Source organism: Chenopodium album, chromosome 12 (assembly GCF_948465745.1).
Source record: "Chenopodium album chromosome 12, dcCheAlbu1.1, whole genome shotgun sequence".
NCBI classification, from domain to species: Eukaryota; Viridiplantae; Streptophyta; class Magnoliopsida; order Caryophyllales; family Amaranthaceae; genus Chenopodium; species Chenopodium album.
In genome coordinates, this window is record NC_137845.1 from 5743784 (window position 1) to 5763037 (window position 19254).

General features: G+C 34.4%; 3 protein-coding genes and 1 pseudogene across 3 annotated transcripts; all 4 read left to right on the top strand.

Moving 5' to 3' along the window:
* The first annotated feature begins 953 nt into the window (after positions 1-953).
* On the top strand, positions 954-3572 carry LOC145571765 (high-affinity nitrate transporter 2.1-like). Its single transcript, XM_081630798.1, has 3 exons — positions 954-1757; positions 1861-1976; positions 2904-3572. Exons 1-3 carry the CDS (start codon positions 957-959, stop codon positions 3565-3567), a joined length of 1581 nt encoding a protein of 526 aa, XP_081486924.1. The 5' UTR covers positions 954-956; the 3' UTR covers positions 3568-3572.
* Positions 3573-8024: 4452 nt separating this feature from the next.
* Positions 8025-11147, top strand: LOC145571767 (high affinity nitrate transporter 2.4-like). The gene is made up of 3 exons (XM_081630799.1): positions 8025-8828; positions 9014-9129; positions 10312-11147. Exons 1-3 carry the CDS (start codon positions 8025-8027, stop codon positions 10955-10957), a joined length of 1566 nt encoding a protein of 521 aa, XP_081486925.1. The 3' UTR covers positions 10958-11147.
* Positions 11148-11920: 773 nt separating this feature from the next.
* Positions 11921-14309, top strand: LOC145570723 (omega-amidase, chloroplastic-like). Its single transcript, XM_081629877.1, has 10 exons — positions 11921-11989; positions 12104-12220; positions 12498-12719; positions 12832-12922; positions 13248-13322; positions 13413-13491; positions 13716-13731; positions 13831-13911; positions 14025-14107; positions 14204-14309. Exons 1-10 carry the CDS (start codon positions 11921-11923, stop codon positions 14307-14309), a joined length of 939 nt encoding a protein of 312 aa, XP_081486003.1.
* A 2147-nt stretch (positions 14310-16456) lies between these two features.
* LOC145570724 (high-affinity nitrate transporter 2.1 pseudogene) lies at positions 16457-19204 on the top strand (annotated as a pseudogene).
* The last annotated feature ends 50 nt before the right edge of the window (positions 19205-19254 follow it).

Genomic DNA, 19254 nt, shown 5'->3' on the forward strand with positions numbered 1-19254 from the left:
TACATCTACACTTTTTAAGTATGTTTCCTAACACATTTGCTAAATAATTAACATTATCAAATTTAACAAATTTGCTAACACACTAGCTAATTTGACCATTAAGGTAAATAAATACTGGGTATAAATTAGTAAAAAAATATTTTTTTTTTAAAAAAGAAATACACTAATTCATATTTAACACGATAATGTTAGTTTTTAATATGTTAGTTAAAACTTCCGTCAAAATTAAACCTAAGAATAATGAAAACAATCGATGTGTGCCAATTATTTTGAGAAGCTGAGAGTATAAAATTAACATTGTATATATGTCATAATTTTTCAAATGAGAGTGATCTTGTAAATTTATTGTGCTTTAATTTACATTGATCATATTTATGTACACTTGATTTAACAATCGAAAGAAGTTTCTACAGAATCTTACGGATCTAGTAATTCAGAGACTTGATACATTTTTAGGTCAAGTAGTGTTTTTTAAAAAATACAGATGTAATTTCTTACAGAATACTCATTAAATTAACACCAATAAACTAAATATAGTAATTAGCTGGAAGGGCCCCAGAAAAGGCACTTATCTTTTGGTTCATTTGATAAGCCCTCCAATACTCGTATATTCAAGATGCGGCGAAGTGGATTCACTTATATACGGTATAATTGTTAATTTTGTTAATAATATATAAGAATCTTGACTTTGTAAACTCTTTTAATAATTTATATATTTCTGAATATTAACCCACCAACACCCTTTTTTAATTAAATATCATATGATTACGTAATGTACTTGTTGGGATCTTCACTGGCTTTATTTTCAACTTTTGTAATGTCAACGTTACCTTACTATAAATATTCACGTTTACAACAACGTAATACAACAACAAGCCTAATACAACCTTTTTTCTTCTTGTACTAGTGTACAACATTTAGATTTTTAAAAATCCCTAAAACACAAAACAAAAAACATGGCCGGTGAACCTGGTAGCTCCATGCATGGAGTCACCGGAAGGGAACAATCTTTCGCCTTCTCGGTCTCCCCCTCCACGGTCCCTATAGATCCGACGGCAAAGTTTTCTTTGCCAGTCGATACAGAGCACAAGGCCACTAAGCTTAAGATTTTCTCCTTGGCAAAACCCCACATGACTACCTTCCACCTGAGTTGGATATCATTTTGTGCGTGTTACATATCCACTTTCGCGGCTGCCCCCTTAGTCCCTATTATTAGGGACAACCTTGACCTTACTAAGAGGGATATTGGTAATGCTTCGGTTGCATCCGTCTCAGGAAGTGTCTTCTCTAGGCTAGTCATGGGAACCGTGTGTGACCTTATGGGACCAAGGTACGCTTGTGCTTTCCTAGTCATGTTGACCGCCCCTACGGTCTTCTGCATGTCGGTTATAGACGATGCAGCTGGATACGTGGCGGTGAGGTTCATGATAGGGTTTTGTCTAGCCACTTTCGTGTCGTGCCAGTATTGGATGAGTACCATGTTTAATGGCCGGATTATCGGATTAGTAAATGGAACCGCGGCAGGGTGGGGGAACGTAGGAGGTGGTGCAACCCAACTTCTAATGCCTTTGGTTTTCGAGGTCATCCGGCGAACAGGGGCAACACCATTTATAGCATGGAGGATTGCCTTTTTTCTACCAGGAATGTTACATATTATTATGGGTATTTTGGTACTTACCCTTGGTCAAGACTTGCCTGATGGTAACCTTGGTGCCTTACAAAAGAAGGGTGAAGTATCCAAAGATAAATTTTCTAAGGTAATTTTATTTCTTGATGACTAAAACTTTAGGCTATACTTCAATCATTCAGAAATATTTTTATTAATACTGTCTAATGTTATTTCTGAATTAAAATAATTAGGTACTTTGGTATGCAATCTCCAACTACCGTACATGGATCTTTGTGCTCGTCTATGGCTACTCTTTGGGAGTAGAGTTGACCACCGATAATGTCATTGCAGAATACTTTTTTGACAGGTATATATTTTTTCATGATATAATGTTTATATAATTACAAATTAATATTTTAATAATTATTTTGATATATGCTACGGAGTACCTAAAAATAAAAAACGTAAAATATGTTTCTTAAGATTGCGGATGAACAATTATACAACTATAAACTTGTATATCGTTGATGTTTAATATTTCTACTTTTAGCATGTTATTATAAGATTTGTGATGAGACTTGTAAAAGTTATTGATGTGTGAAACTAAAAGTCGATATAAAAAAAATAAAGGAAAAGAGTGAGAGAAATAAATCAATAATACGGATTTACGGAGTAATGCTGTTAAAATATCACTTAATAATGCATATTCCATCATTTATGGATGTACAACTTACATGGAAACATGTAGTAATAATATATCCCAAACAGGCCATTTGTCTTGTTTGACTTCATCTAAGATGCGATATTACCTTTTCTAATTCAACATGTATTATAATATTTTCTACCACTATTAGAATCTAATAAATATATTCCAGTCGCCGGATATATCTTTTACGTCTAAATATAATTTGTAAACTTTGGAATAGGACAAACAAGATGATTCTTCTACTTGTCTCAAATTATCGATCTCCAGCTCATTAGGCTAAGCTTGATATTTAATATAAGTGACATCGTCAAGACATGCGTGTACCGATCATAAAACCCCTCCATATACTATTATAATACTTCGTATATACATCTTTACTAGACAATTTTCTTTTTTTTTTAGTATCAATGAACATTTAATACTTTAGATGTGTACATAACATGTAACTTTGTCTCTTTAGAGACTTCTAATAAAATTAGAACATACATATGTACTTGAAATTGCTACTATACATTGGTTAATGTTATTAGTTTTAATTTTTTTTGACCGTGGCCTAACGATTCTAGCTAAATGATGAATTATGAACAGATTCAACCTAAAGTTGCACACGGCAGGAATCATCGCAGCTAGTTTTGGAATGGCTAACTTATTTTCACGGCCCTTAGGAGGGCTAGCTTCCGACTACAGTGCACGTTACTTCGGTATGAGAGGCCGGCTTTGGACCCTTTGGACCTTCCAGACCATGGGTGGTCTCTTCTGCATCTGGCTAGGCTTAGCCAAGACCCTACCCACTGCCATCGTAGCACTAGTCCTTTTTTCACTAGGGGCTCAAGCCGCGTGTGGTGCAACCTATGGGATCGTCCCCTTTATTTCTCGACGATCCCTAGGGATCATATCCGGCCTCACGGGTGCAGGAGGCAACATTGGATCCGGATTGACTCAATTTATTTTTTTCACTATGGATAATTTTAGCACACATGAAGGTCTTACCTACATGGGTGTCATGACTATCGCGTGCACCTTGCCCGTGGCCTTGGTGCATTTTCCGCAATGGGGTAGTATGTTCTTACCACCTACTAAGAATGCTAATGAGGAGGCTTACTATGTTGCTGAGTACAATGACGACGAGAAGAGAAAGGGAATGCATGAAGGGAGTGTCAAGTTTGCTGAAAGTGCCCGGTCTGAGCGTGGTGGGAAGGTGGCTTCTGTTGCTACTCCACCTACACAAAGTCCTAACCCTAACAATATTTAGTAAACTGTTACTCTTGTTTTAATTTTTTATGCTTTTGGATTCAAGATCCATTATACTTCGTATGAGTTAGTAAGTCGTATAAGTTGGTAAGTATTGGTAACTCTTGTAATTGTAATTGTAATATATTAAATTTCAGTAATTATGTATACATATATGAGCTAGCTAGCTACAATTGTGCGTTGAATTAGTCCCGTAAAATGTCACATTCAATCATCATATTATTCTAAGTTCTAGCTTTTTGGACAATGATAACATGCTTGACATTCGAGCACACCTAATAATCAACTACTAATATCTATATTGGACTTAATTGGATCAATTAGAAATTGAACAAAGATAATTGTATTTGGAGTTACAAATATTTATAGGCCTCCCTACTCTTTATCTTTTGATTTTCTACGTGAATCCAATAATAGAGTGATATAGTTTGAATAATACAGGATCTATTATGTTCACTTTTAATCGAACAAGGATGTCCACAATTATTATATCTATTAGGACTATTTGTCATAAACTACCTAATAAGACCTAAATTTTGTGAGAAACTACCTAATTAAAAAAATGTTGTTAGAAAATACCTAATAAAAAGTAAAATGTTGTAAAATACTACATTTGGATGAGTTTCCACCGTTCACCTAATTTTATGTCATTGATTGACTTCAAAACACCCCCGAAACCACTGCGGGGGTTGGTTTTCAAGGTGGTTATGTTATTTCGGGGTGGTTGGAGGATATTTTTGTGAGGGTAGTTTCGTTCGGGATGGTGGATTTTGCAGTTAAAGGTGGTGGCCTTTTTTTGGGGTTGGAGGGTGGTTTTAGGTGGTGGAGGCAATTTCAAGCAAGTTGTGTTGGTTTTTGGGATGAAAGCGGTGGTTTCGGGGGTGTTTTGAGGTGGTAAAATTGTGGAAATTTGGTAGATGTAGTATTTTACAACATTTTATCGTTTATAAGGTAGTTTCTTACAACATTTTACCTTTTATAAGGTAGCTTTGTTACAACACTTTTTTTATTAGGTAGTTTCTCACAAAATCTGGGTTTTATTAGGTAGTTTCTGACAAAAAGTTCTATCTATTATAAACAAACAAAAATAAATCATGTGACATCTGGGTAACTTCACTAGCTAAATATTTGCAGGAACTTCGATAAATTTATTGACAGAGTTATTTAGGAAGGCAAATGCTGAAAATTTAAAAGAAAATGCAGCTAGTAAACTGTACTTTTTCGAAATCAAACGTTATACGAGTACTTTTAAAACCATATATTGTACATACTTATAAGGTACTCCGTGTACTCACTTTAGGTACATGCTTTAATTTGACATTAAGTAAAACCCCCGAACGGATTGCAATTAAAAAATGCTATGTAGTAGTACTGAGAAAATTTTGGCTGCAAATAGTACGTAACTCCCATCATTAACAAGACCTATGGATCGAAAGATTGAAACTATGATAGAGTATGATTGTTACTCAATAATAATTCTTGGGCTTAAACTTTTGACTGAATTGGTCTGTTGTCATACTATCAAGAGCTGGTGTGTCAACAAAGTCAGGAATTCAATTCTCATATTAAAATGGAACATTTAGCACTAGGTAAACCAGCCACAAACTTCCTTGTTGAGCTCTCTTAGCTAGTTAGCTACTACACCATCTAATTAAAAGTTACTCTCTCCGTCCTTTAATTAGATGCCTACTTCTCTCTATTATGTGAGGAATAAATGCTAGAAATAAACATCTAATAAAGGGACGGAGGGAGTATAACTTATAATAGCTAATTTTGTTGAAGACAAGGATCTTATTATTTCACAGCCAAGAGATCTGCATTACAATCTACTCGTATTAATTACTCCGTTTAAGTACATACTGTCTAGAAGCTTCCCAATTTTACTAGTCTAGCTGACACGGTCTACAATTTCTAACTAAACGTACTTTTTCCTCTTTTGTTAATTACTCCGTATTTGTCATTGGTGTTCCCTCTTGAGGATCATGATGTAATGAGCATTAACTTGGATACAAAGTACACCACTAATTTAATTACCTCTATTAATCAGCAAGTTGAACTTGAAGTCCATAAAGAGAGAGAGAGAGAGAATATTATTATTAGTGGGATTGCCCACTAATAATGGAGAGATATATCACTTTAACAAAAGTAAATTTTATTATCTTTGTGAGTGTTGAAGTCAGTTATTTAATTACGAGATATATCACTTCATTTAATATATATTCTTTCCCTTCTCTTACGAGATATATCACTTTAACAAAAAAAGGTGGGATATATCACTTTGATTAAAGATACAAAGTACACCACTAATTTAATTACCTCTATTAATCAGGTCATATGAATAACCAGCAATTAATTAATTAAAGAATATACAAGTATCTTTTTTTCCTATTAAAATAGAAGACTCTTCATTCAATATATAATTTTGGCACAATGCCGGTTATTTTCCGACCCTATAATCCAATGGTTTTGGGTTATTAGGGTCAACCATTTGCTGGAGGATAAGGAAGGCTATCAAAAAATAATTATAGTTGTCCAATAGAGGAAAGAATTAAGGCTGTAATTCAAATAATTTTTCAACAAACATCTTTTAAAAGAATTGATGAAACTATATGAATCTATTGAAATTGAATATGTCTCTTCAGATGATATAAACATATAAGCAAGGATTAATATACATGCTGCTGACTCTTCAATGAACCTATGTGTTGCTCAACAAGCGCGGATTAAAATCCCCTGTCTCAATTTTTATAAATCATATATAAGCCTAGTGGCTAATTGATTAGTTTGTTTATACGAAGTAATATACAATTATTTGATTAATTGATACCAAAAAAAAAAAAAAAAAAGCTTTATAATTTAAACATCAACCTATTAAATTAATTACCATATATATACATCATAATTGAAATAGTAAATAAGGGTATAAATTAGATCAATAACACCACTTATAATTTTTATGAGGATCAATTTTCCCAACTAGAAAATATAAAGGTAGCAACAACATAACCATGGTAGTTTACATGTGAATTCGGCCAAGTGGATTGTTAAATGGTGTACTGTTGTTTAAAATGGGAAACCGTTGTCAAAACTACGGGTATATGTTTGATAAATAACACATATATACAAATTATACATACATGTCAAATGTGTAATGTTACAATTGGTATACCTATATTGATGACTCGAGATGAGATACATTGGTTGCCAACTAGGGTTTGCCTGTGAATTACGATGTAAATTGACATCCTCTAAGATATATATATACTAGCATTGACGCATTGTGTAGCTAGTTGCATTGCCAGTAATGAGTTTATTGAGAAGATGACTATAAGTCTATAATCATAAAGATTATGATTAAAATTTTATCAAAGTGACCTCTCATATGGCTGAATAATAAGACAACTACAATAATGTTAATTAAAATATATTATAAATACATATATAGGGGGTATTCCTTATAATGGTTAGTATGATAAGTACGTTACTCAAGCTATGCATGAGTTGTACATATCATGATCTCAGCATATAAAAAGTCCAAGGGCATTCCTTAATTATATTATGATCATGATTGATGCTTTGTACCACTTGTACTTTATTAGAATAGAAAATCAATTATTAGCTTTTTTTTGCCTAATAAAATTTCAAAATTACTTTCTTTCTTATTAAGAAATAAACAAACTAGTGATTGATCAATAATCGACTAATTGTAAAAATAAATTTATGTCTTAAAATGCTTGCAAAACACGGAGTATAAATTATTTTTGGCAACCATTTTAAGGAAAAGGATAGGCTTAATTAATCTACTTTGAAAGTTTTATGTCAACCAAAAACTTTTAGTTTTTTATTTATAAAAGAAATTATTTACACCCCATGTAAGGTGCACTCAAGGGTATATTTTATTCATTTGGTATCTTTTGCTCATTTAAAATCTTAAAAATGAGAAGACAAAAAAAATATATCAAATGATAAAAAAATTACCCTTGGCTGCACCTATCTTTATGTACACCCGAGTGTACATAAAAACATCTTAAATAAATATTTAAGTGTCAGATTCTCTCCAATAAGACCTTACCAGAGGCCCCCATAGCTGGAATATACCACATTTGATGCAATTAAGAATTCTATTCATTATTGTTAATAAAACTTCTGACTTTGTAAACTCTTTGATAATTATATTTATTTCTTTATTTAATTAAAATAGTAACCCTTCAACTGTACAAATGTATAATCACCCTTTTCTCCAAACTTCCATCAAATAAAAAATTATTTAAGTATGATACCCGTTGGGATCTTCATTGGCCTCATTATCACCTTTTACATTGTCAACGTTACATACTATACGAGTATATATATGTATATACTCTAAGAAGTACTTGTATCCAATAACGTAAACTAATACATAGAAACAACACCTACCCTAGTTACAAGCCCTAAAAAAAAAAAAAAAAAAAATCATCTATGGCTACCGGTGAGCCCGGAAGCTCCATGCATGGAGTCACCGGAAGGGAACAATCGTACGCCTTCTCGGTCTCCCCCAACACAGTCCCTATAGACACGACGGCCAAGTTTTCTTTGCCAGTCGATACAGAGCACAAGGCCACTAAGCTTAAGATATTCTCCTTGGCAAAGCCTCACATGACCACTTTCCACCTTAGTTGGATATCATTTTGTGCGTGTTACATATCCACTTTCGCGGCTGCTCCCTTAGTTCCTATTATTAGGGACAACCTTGACCTTACTAAGAGGGATATTGGTAATGCTTCGGTTGCATCCGTCTCAGGAAGTGTCTTCTCTAGGCTAGTCATGGGAACCGTGTGTGACCTTATGGGACCAAGGTACGCTTGTGCTTTCCTAGTCATGTTGACCGCCCCTACGGTCTTCTGCATGTCCGTGATAGACGATGCAGCTGGATACGTGGCGGTGAGGTTCATGATAGGTTTTTGTCTAGCCACTTTCGTGTCGTGCCAGTATTGGATGAGTACCATGTTTAATGGACGGATCATTGGGTTGGTTAATGGAACGGCGGCAGGGTGGGGGAATGTGGGAGGGGGTGCAACCCAACTTATTATGCCTTTGATTTTCGAGATCATCCGGCGTGCAGGAGCTACACCATTTGTAGCATGGAGGATTGCCTTTTTTCTACCAGGAATGTTACATATTATTATGGGTATTTTGGTACTTACCCTTGGTCAAGACTTGCCTGATGGTAACCTTGGTGCCTTACAAAAGAAGGGTGAGGTTGCTAAAGATAAATTCTCTAAGGTAATATTCTTAAATTAGTACTCAAAATTCTTCTCAAGTTTGTATATTCAATTTCCTTCGTTCGTCCTTCCAAGTTTGTCCAAGATAATAATTTTCATTTTTGTAAGACCTGCTTAAAACATTAATACTCTTTAAAGTATAGAGTATTTACTAATTATATTTATGTTATTTCTTGACTAATATAGGTACTTTGGTATGCAATCTCCAACTACCGTACATGGGTCTTTGTGCTCCTCTATGGCTACTCTTTGGGTGTGGAGTTGACCACCGATAACGTCATCGCAGAATACTTTTTTGACAGGTATTTTTCATATTTCCCTTGATTATTTGTATGTACTTCTAAACTCATATCAACATACAACCTGTCTTGTGTGCGGCTGACCACACCGTGTGACCACTTAAAGTAATCCCTATAACATTGATTAAGTAACCCCTGTAATACCGACCGAGTAACCCTATAATACTGACCGATAGAGTAACTCTATAACACTGACGAAGTAACCCCTTTAATATTGACCAAGTAACTCTCATTACACTAGGGAAGTAACCCCTATAGTGGCTGGCCACACGGTGTGGCCAACCCCGTATAATACTTTGTGATCAACCTATTATTACTAGACTTTGGAATGTTTATTTTTGTTTGATGCTAATTATGCTAGAAAGTATCTAATAAATCGACTAGGGGTTTAACTTGGAGTATATATTCATCATTAACATAGAGTTTAGTATAATAATCAATGAATTATTGCTAAGTTGAATCCATATCATCATGTTACAATCTTTATCATATAAATTCAAATCTTGCAAATTAATAAAAAGCTATTTAATTTATTTATTTGACAACGGATACACTATCTATGCATCTATATTATTGGACTACTTTTACATCAAATACATGTATAATATCCCTCAAGCCATGCCACTTGTCTAGTTTGAATTTATCTTGAATGTGATTGGCCTATCCATTAATTAAATTTAATTAAGGTATGAAATTATTTAAACATTGGAATCTTTTGATCAGTATTCTACAAGATAGAACTTAGATTCTACACGTCTACATTAGCTAGATAGTAATGTGTATGACTTTTTCCTAAAGCTATGATTCAACCCATTTCGTTCCCATACGTCAGTCTAATATTGATTCTCATTGATCGGAAAATCTTTATTTGAATATTAAACATCATGTATTTCTAAGATTTGAACATATATGTACTTATAAAATTAAACCAAGTTTTAAAAGTTGGCTTGTGTATAAGCTCTATTTGGTTATTAACGGGTAGTTAATTGAAGCAATGCTTTATTAACAAGTTTGATTAACTGGTTCAATTAACTAGTTTGATTAGTTGATAGTAAGTAAGTTGTATAAAAGTGTGATAAATCATAAATAACGGTTGATTATTGTTAGTTGCTTCGATCAGTGTATTTAATGATGAAAAAGCTAAAAGTTCGATAATCTTATTGACATTATGGTATGATTCGACAGATTCAACCTCAAGTTGCACACAGCAGGAATCATCGCAGCTAGTTTTGGAATGGCTAACTTGTTTTCCCGCCCCTTGGGAGGGCTAGCTTCTGACTACAGTGCACGTTACTTCGGTATGAGAGGCCGCCTATGGACCCTTTGGACCTTCCAGACCTTAGGCGGTCTCTTCTGCGTGTGGCTAGGCTTAGCCACAACCCTACCCACTGCCATCGTAGCACTAGTCCTTTTCTCACTAGGGGCTCAAGCCGCGTGTGGGGCAACCTATGGGGTCGTCCCTTTCATTTCTCGACGATCCCTAGGGATCATCTCGGGCCTCACGGGTGCAGGAGGCAACATTGGATCCGGATTGACACAATTTATATTCTTCACTATGGACAATTTTAGCACCCATGAGGGTCTTATGTACATGGGAGTCATGACAATTGCGTGCACCTTGCCCGTGGCATTGGTGCATTTTCCGCAATGGGGTAGTATGTTCTTTCCACCTTCTAAGAGTGCTAATGAGGAGGCCTACTATGTTTCCGAGTACGACGAAAATGAGAAGAGTAAGGGAATGCATGAAGGGAGTGTCAAATTTGCTGAAAGTGCCCGATCTGAGCGTGGAAGGAAGTCTGCTACACCAAGTCCCAATCCTAACAATATTTAATAAGTTACTTTCGTATTTTATTTGCTTTTGGCTTAAACAACGATGATATGAGATTATGATGAACTCCTATAGTAAATTATTGGAAGTTCTTTGTTTCTTTTTTTCTTTTTATGTTTGGTTTCTTTTTCTTTTCATATATATATCATACTTCTGGATTTTTGGCTCTAGAGTTATGGAGATAACCTTGTAGCAAGTGAATTTTGCTTGCAATAACTTATTAACTTACATGCATGTGTACTATTGCTTCGATTTGTATCTTCAACAGTTCTTGCCAACTGTAATTCAATTTAGCTTCGATTTAGCACTCTTTTATTTTTGACAAACGAGTAAGCAAAGAGAAATTAGAGGTCTTTCCTAGCCAAGTTATGTGCCTCTTGTACCGTTTTATATTCAATCTTCATTTGCCTTGTAATATTAAGAACACATGACTACTATACACATCTACACATATTTCAATTTATACCGGATTCATGTTTCGCTGAGTAGAAAACTGGAAAAGAAAGGGTTTTGGAGTTAACTAAACCATCTTTTGAAATTATTTAATTACGCCACATAAGCTACAACGATTACCTAAGATATTTTTTTTTGGATGCATTATTATTATTATTATCATTTTTTTGCATAAAACCAAAATTGTTTAAGAATGTATGAAAGGTTGACACCCTAAAAAGGTATTCTAACTAATGGCCTGTTCTGTTCAACCTAATTTCAGTTCAGTTCAGCTCTAATCAGTTCAGTTCAGTTCACTTCAGTTCCTAATTTTCCTTATAAATAGTGCAAAAATCAAAGCGATACATTTTTTTAAAAAAAAACGGAGGGAGTAACTATTAACGAGTAACCATTAGACTTACAGTTTAGTTATCCTCCCTCGTGTGTTCATCGATATAAAATAACTCACACGTGAATTGTCCCAAACATGAAATTTGGTACAAAATTAAGTTACTCGCAGTCGTAGTCGCACTCATGGAGTCAACAGCAGCTTCAAAGCCTAGTCCGGCTAAATCAGAATGTTCAGTACCTCGTATCTCTCAGGTCAGATCCTGCACTTCTGGTATTCAGTTAATTCGAGATGAATATTCTTTTTTTTTTCGGAAATTTGTTTATTCATCTGAATAATTTGATTGAAAATAATAATAAAATTTGCAGTTTAAGATAGCTTTGTGCCAATTACTGGTAACTACCGACAAAGATATCAACTTGGATCGCGCTCGAAACATGCTGGAGGAAGCTGCTGATAAGGGTGCCAAGCTTCTTGTTTTACCTGTAACTTTCTTCACTCTCAATTAAATTAATTGTTGTTGTTGATGTACTTTATACTCGTATTTAATAGAGCCACGAAGCTAATGATATAGACGGAATTCAATTTCATGCTTTCGCCTTTGACTTACCCCAAATCGATCAGTTAAGCTCGTTTAATTTAATTGCATTTCTACTGTTTGATGAATTCTGCATTTTTTTTTAAAACCAATGTACTTATTGAACACAGCCTAAGATTAAGTATGATACATGTATTGTTAATACTTGTTGATCATGAATATAGGAAATGTGGGTGTGCCCCTATTCACATGAATACTTTACAAAGTGTGCTGAAGATCTTGATAAAGAGGAATCATCACAAGCTTTTAGTATGTTATCGAAAGTTGCTAGCAGTCGTAAGATCACAATAGTTGGGGGGTCAATTCCAGAGAGGAAAAATGGTAGAATGTATAACACATGTTGTGTGTTTGGACCGGATGGAAAGCTCAAAGCTAAGCATAGTAAAGTAAGCCCTCTTGTAATCATCATAATATTTAAGATTGGTGAAATTATTTTATTAGTCCTAATGGCTTATAGTTGAATGTGCAATTCTGTTGGTTTTGATTTTGCATTCGCAGTTGCACTTGTTTGATTATTATGAACCTGGATCTTCGTTTAAGGAGTCGGATTCATTCACTGCTGGCGACACACCTACAGTTGTGGACACAGGTAGTATTGCAGTGTTACAGTAACATTGAAGTAGTATTGACTGTTCTGTATGTTAATTGGTGACCCTCTCAAACAACAAATGCTTCTTGTAGGATTTCATGTGTTGCTACTGATATATTCTGTAATACATTTCACTTTGTCTTTAGGGGTGTGATTGATCTATGCTTTTTATCATTAATGTTTAATGATTGGTCATATCCATGAAATTCCTTTTACACATACTAGTAAAAATTCAGATGGTGTTTAAAAACATGTATACTTCTTGAAGACTCCTGGTTCTGGTGCATTTTAAACTGAAGAGCATGTATTGTACATATGCCTGCAGATGTAGGCCGCATTGGCATCGGTATCTGTCATGACATACGCTTCCCAGAGCTTGCTATGTTGTACAGAGCAAAAGGTTTTTCTAATATATCTCGTTTTGAATGTGGCACTACTAAGCTTGAAATATACATCATCCCGAAATGAGTTATTATGTATGCAATGCCAGGTGCTGACTTGATTATTTATCCTGGTGCATTCAACATGAGCACTGGAAAAATGCTCTGGGAACTAGAAACAAAAGCCAGGCAAGTAATTAGCTAATAAACCAAAGTTCTGCCTTAGCATATGTTTGTGATATTTGACCTTGAAAAAGCATTTGTGGCATTTAATTTGGGGCAAAGGGACTAATTTTATACTAAAATAGTAAAATCTAGTCATTTGTGTTGGAAGATTTTTGTATTTTATACTTGTCTAATGATTTGAGATTCTGATCCATCGCCTGGGTTCTTTGACATGTATACCTTTTCAGGGCAATTGATAACCAGGTAGCATTTCTATCTCTTCAACCCCTGCTTAGCCTCTAGCTTGTGTAATCGATGTAAAAAGATGAGAGTGTGAATGAATGTTTTGGATATATCTTGTAGGTGTTTGTTGCTGTTTGTTCACCATGCCGAGATTCAGCTGGATCTTACACAATTTGGGGTCATTCCATGATTGTTGCTCCAGTAATTACTAAAGATCCTACACTTTTCATGCATACTTATTATGTTTAGATATTAATTTCTGACAATTTAAGAATCATATTGATGTGATATACTGATTTTTTTGTGCATTACAGAGTGGTGAAACAAAAGGTAGAGCAGAACATGAAGAGAATATTGTAATTGCTGATGTTGATTATGCAGAAAACCAACTTCAGAGGTATTTATTGCCTGTACCATTTTTAATTTTAGTATAAAAATTCTCAAATTATCAGATTTTCTTATCTTGATATGAATGTTTGCATGCTTTGTTCAGAGAGCTCTTCCCTATGCTGAACCAACATAAGGAAGATTTATACATATTTCTGGATACAGAACAATCGAAATTCGCTAACTATGCCGAGTCTTGTAGTGCCTCATGACTTGGCTTTTACATGTAAAAGCTTATTTTAATGTAATCCATGAGACGTATGCTGATGGAGTGATGGCCTGATGCTGGCGAAATTTTAGCCTGCAGAAGAGTTGTACTGCTATACAACAAATGCTGTGATTCTTCTCTATTTTTTTAGGGTTTAATGATGTAACATCTTATCTCAATGTTATCATAGTAGAAAAATGTTAAGGAGTGAATCCAACAAGAGTATTCCCTCGCCCCCTTTGAACAAGAGAGCTCTTTTTCAATAGAAATTACATCAATGCTTTTTTTCTTTTTTTTTTTTTAGACCACATCAATGCTTTTGTTGGATTATATAAGATCAGTACTTTTTTTTCTTTTTTTTTTTTTTTTTTTTTTTTGGTGTCTTGATTAGTTTTGACTAAATCATTTTTACAATAGAATTACAGTAAATTGCTAATCTTGAACTTTTAAGGCTTATAATTTTTTATGCATATTTTAGGATTAATATTTACATGTATCTTTTATTAGTCGAAATTTAAAAACTAGAACAACTCATAGATGCCTAGTATATAGTTCATTTAAGATCATAAATGTGAATAGAATAAAACCTCGATCAACTTGTCTCGTCTCATTTCTACCCTTAATTTGTTGGATTCTATTTTAAAATCAAAATTAATTGTTAAATCAACTAGGAGTATAAAAAAATTAAGGTTCAGCTAAGTCAACTAGTAAAGAGATTCGGCGAAGCGGAATCAACTGTCCTTTGTACTTTTGGTACCTAGGTAAGCCACCCTCTTCGTATTTCTTACGTGCGGCGTAACGTTATTCATTTTTTTAAATTTTTTTTTTTTATCTACTTAATCAACACTCTTCTAAGTTCTGACTTAATAAACCCTTCAATTAATCACCCTTTATTTTTTTTGACGAGTGGGTTGCATGATGATCCAATGTGCATTATTAAAACAAATAATGATACATTTGGATTAAATAAATTAAACCAATTCTACATAAAAATGAGAGTTTGACTACATACAAATTAAACAAAAAAGAAAAATCATTTTTATTTTGATGATCTTAGCAAACAAAATGAGTTACTCCGTACATATTTGTTATTTAAAAATGATTCATCTCAAAGTTAGAATTAAAGATGATAGTCTCTACTTTTTTTTTTAATTACTAACCATTGTAATAATAAAATAAATAAATAAAAAATAAATAAATAAAAAATAAAAAAATAAAATAAAATAAAATAAAAAATAAAATAAAAAACTAATTATGTTTCTAGTATATAGAAATGTAAACTATTATTACAATTAACATAATTGATTATTTTAACTAAAGTACTCTCTCTAATTATTTAAATTCTTCTTATTTCGCTTTCGTCTAGTTGCTAATGTGCATTGTAAATTGTTAATACCTTGAATTAAACATTAGTCAAAATTATAGTATATGTTTGCTGTTCTGAAATTACTCATTGAGATTACTCCAACATACCCTACTTGATCATGTTTCACCTTATAATATGTAAATAATATACAATAAAAGATTATCTTATTAAGTTATAAATAGTGTTTAGATTTTTAATGAAAAGAACATTTTAAGACCAGAAGAAGTACATAATCCTATATTCGAATTATAAAGTATTTACACAATGAAGCAAAGTAAAATAAATTTTAACAAATTACACAATGGAAAAGTGAGAAAAATTCAAGCACTACCTAGTAAATACCCTCTGATATAGTAGTTTAAAGTGTGCCAAACTTTGTTTCGTACCAAGTATTGAACTTGCTTAACAAGTAACCTACTTGGCCACTACTCGTATATACTAATGGATTCCGTCTTGATTCCATCGATATTCTTGATTCTCCATTGACATCGTAAACAACCCTTGAATGATACACTTTTTAAATACCAATAAGGCTAATAAACTATGTTTAAACTTAAATTAATCTGATCAAGTCTAATTGCCTTTTCTAATTTTCGATCCTTAGCTTCATTACAATGTCAATGTTAAGTATTATATATAGTGGTGTCACTTAATGAGTTATCCTCATAAAAATAAAAAAAAAAACCCAAAACAAGTAAGCAAATACTATTAGCTAGGTATACCTTAGCTAAGTACTTACAAAACCATCCCCCAAAAAAAAAAAAAAAAAAAATAATAATAATATAATGGCCGGTGGTGAGCCAGGTAGCTCAATGCATGGGGTGACGGGGAAGGAGCAATCACACGCCTTCTCCGTCTCCCCATCCGAGGTCCCAGTGGACCACACGGCCAAGTTTGCTCTGCCAGTTGATGCAGAGCATAAGGCCACAAAATTCAAAATCTTTTCCCTAGCCAAACCCCACATGACTACATTCCACCTAAGTTGGATTTCCTTTTGTACGTGTTTCATATCCACTTTTGCGGCTGCACCCTTGGTCCCAATCATAAGGGACAACCTCAATCTCACCCAAGTAGACATTGGTAATGCCGGAGTAGCTTCCGTCTCAGGAAGTGTCTTCTCTAGGCTTGTGATGGGCACGCTTTGCGACCTCATGGGACCGAGGTACGCTTGTGCATTCCTAGTCATGTTGATAGCCCCTGCCGTGTTTTGCATGTCTTTGATAGAAGATGCATCAGGGTACGTGGCAGTGAGGTTCATGATAGGGTTTTGTCTAGCCACTTTCGTGTCGTGCCAATATTGGATGAGTACCATGTTTAACGGACGAATTATAGGGCTTGTGAATGGGACAGCTGCAGGATGGGGTAATGCCGGAGGTGGTGCAACCCAACTTCTTATGCCTGTGGTGTATGAGATCATTTGTCGTATCGGAGCCACGTCTTTTGTAGCATGGAGGATTGCCTTCTTCATTCCAGGGTTGCTTCATATTGTTATGGGGATTTTGGTTCTTACACTTGGTCAAGATTTGCCTGATGGTAACCTTGGTGCTCTTCAGAAGAAGGGTGAGGTTGCTAAGGACAAGCTCCCTAAGGTAATCTTATTAGTCCCTTTATTTTCTTGACTGCATTATTATTTTGTTACATCGATCGTCTCTAGTTACATATCAGACATACTACTCAGTCATGGTTCATTATTTATCGTCTTTATAGAACATTATTATATGTGGTTCATATGGATGTTTTATCAACCTCATTTACATTTGTAACAAACATGCTTTTGTATGATTTTGTGTACACTCCAATATTTTTAATTAGACGTTATTATGTATATTTACGTGGGTTTATAAGAGCATTAATACCAATTGATATTTTTATGCTTACCCAATCTCTCTAATTTAGGTGCTTTGGTATGCTGTCTCCAATTACCGGACATGGATCTTTGTACTCCTCTATGGCTACTCCTTAGGTGTGGAGTTGACAACTGATAACGTTATTGCAGAATACTTTTTTGATAGGTATTTTTATGTTTTTTTTTATATAAAAATACATTTTATAATTTCCTTCTTAATTGTCTGTTTTTTTTTTTTTTGTCTTTTTCTTTTTCTAGAAACTATGAAACCGAATCCAACTAACACATCATACATGTTTTTGAACCGTAATAGTTGCATATATGTGAACCAATATTACTTCGGCAGAGTATTAATATGCTTAAGATTTAATTATATTAGTCTGATGAATTACATTTATTGATAAACACATGTTGACATATATACATCATAAAAGCGATAACAATATAAGAAAAATACGGAGTATTATTTAGCGACTGATTTTGGGATTACCAGTTCACCATAACATCATTCACTTTATTTTGTTACTGCAATCAAGGGAGACTAATAGTCACAAATTTTGTTATGAGAAGATCCTTCACAATCAATAATGCTTGCAAGCTGTTAGTAACATGAGATTCCTTAATCAAGCTGGTTAATTAATCTAGTCTCCTTAATTAAGTTGATATAGTAATGATTAAGGAATCCCGATCTTAATAATATAAGTCACGACCTATTTTCTTATGTTTTTTAATACATAGAATCTGAATTGATGCCACGACCCTGGGGCCTGGGCACGTTTTTATATCCTATCAACTGCTCTATTAGACTAAGTATTTCTATTTCTATATTTTATTGTATTTTTCTTAGAGCATATGGTTTGACTTAATATAATACAACTTTACATATTGTGCAACCTCTTTTATACATTTTCATAACACCATTAACATAATTGTGAATTAAGAAAATTATGAAAAGCTGATATCTTGAAATATTTTACAGTATCTAACCTGATATCAGAGCTTAATAAGTCAGGAGTATACTTATGTTTGTCATCATTTCAATAGGTTTAACCTCAACTTGCACACAGCCGGAATCATAGCAGCCAGCTTTGGGTTAGCAAACTTCTTCTCCCGTCCATTGGGGGGGTTAGCCTCGGACTATAGCGCCCGTTACTTTGGTATGAGGGGGCGGCTTTGGACCTTATGGATCCTCCAAACAGCTGGTGGATTGTTCTGTGTTTGGCTTGGGTTGGCCAAAGACCTCACCACAGCCATTGTATCCTTAATCCTATTCTCCTTGGGGGCTCAAGCTGCTTGCGGAGCCACCTTTGGGATAGTGCCCTTCATCTCTCGACGATCCCTAGGGATCATCTCTGGGCTCACTGGTGCAGGAGGCAACGTGGGAGCGGCATTGACCCAGTTTATTTTCTTTTCTGGAAATCGCTTTAGCAAAGAAGACGGTCTTCTCTATATGGGTGTTATGGCCATTGCTTGTACCATCCCAGTGGCCTTTGTGCATTTCCCACAATGGGGTGGTATGTTATTCCCTGCATCCAAGACTGCTACCGAGGAGGAGTATTATGTTGCCGAGTACAACAAAAACGAGCAGAGTAAGGGAATGCACGAAAGGAATATCAAGTTTGCTGAAAGTGCACGGGCAGAGCGTGGCAATGGCTTCTGCTCCTCTGCTCCTCCTACCGATGCTTAATTTTTCCATTGCTATCAGTATATATCAAACTTGTACTAATATATTTCTCA

Bases quoted from the DNA above. Each gene is read 5' to 3' on its own strand.
- LOC145571765 (XM_081630798.1), top strand. From the start codon at position 957: ATGGCCGGTGAACCTGGTAGCTCCATGCATGGAGTCACCGGAAGGGAA. The intron at 1,758-1,860 runs GTAATTTTATTT...TAAAATAATTAG, and splicing joins CCAAAGATAAATTTTCTAAG to GTACTTTGGTATGCAATCTC. The intron at 1,977-2,903 runs GTATATATTTTT...AATTATGAACAG, and splicing joins GCAGAATACTTTTTTGACAG to ATTCAACCTAAAGTTGCACA.
- LOC145571767 (XM_081630799.1), top strand. From the start codon at position 8,025: ATGGCTACCGGTGAGCCCGGAAGCTCCATGCATGGAGTCACCGGAAGG. The intron at 8,829-9,013 runs GTAATATTCTTA...TGACTAATATAG, and splicing joins CTAAAGATAAATTCTCTAAG to GTACTTTGGTATGCAATCTC. The intron at 9,130-10,311 runs GTATTTTTCATA...ATGATTCGACAG, and splicing joins GCAGAATACTTTTTTGACAG to ATTCAACCTCAAGTTGCACA.
- LOC145570723 (XM_081629877.1), top strand. From the start codon at position 11,921: ATGGAGTCAACAGCAGCTTCAAAGCCTAGTCCGGCTAAATCAGAATGT. The intron at 11,990-12,103 runs GTCAGATCCTGC...TAAAATTTGCAG, and splicing joins CAGTACCTCGTATCTCTCAG to TTTAAGATAGCTTTGTGCCA. The intron at 12,221-12,497 runs GTAACTTTCTTC...TCATGAATATAG, and splicing joins CCAAGCTTCTTGTTTTACCT to GAAATGTGGGTGTGCCCCTA.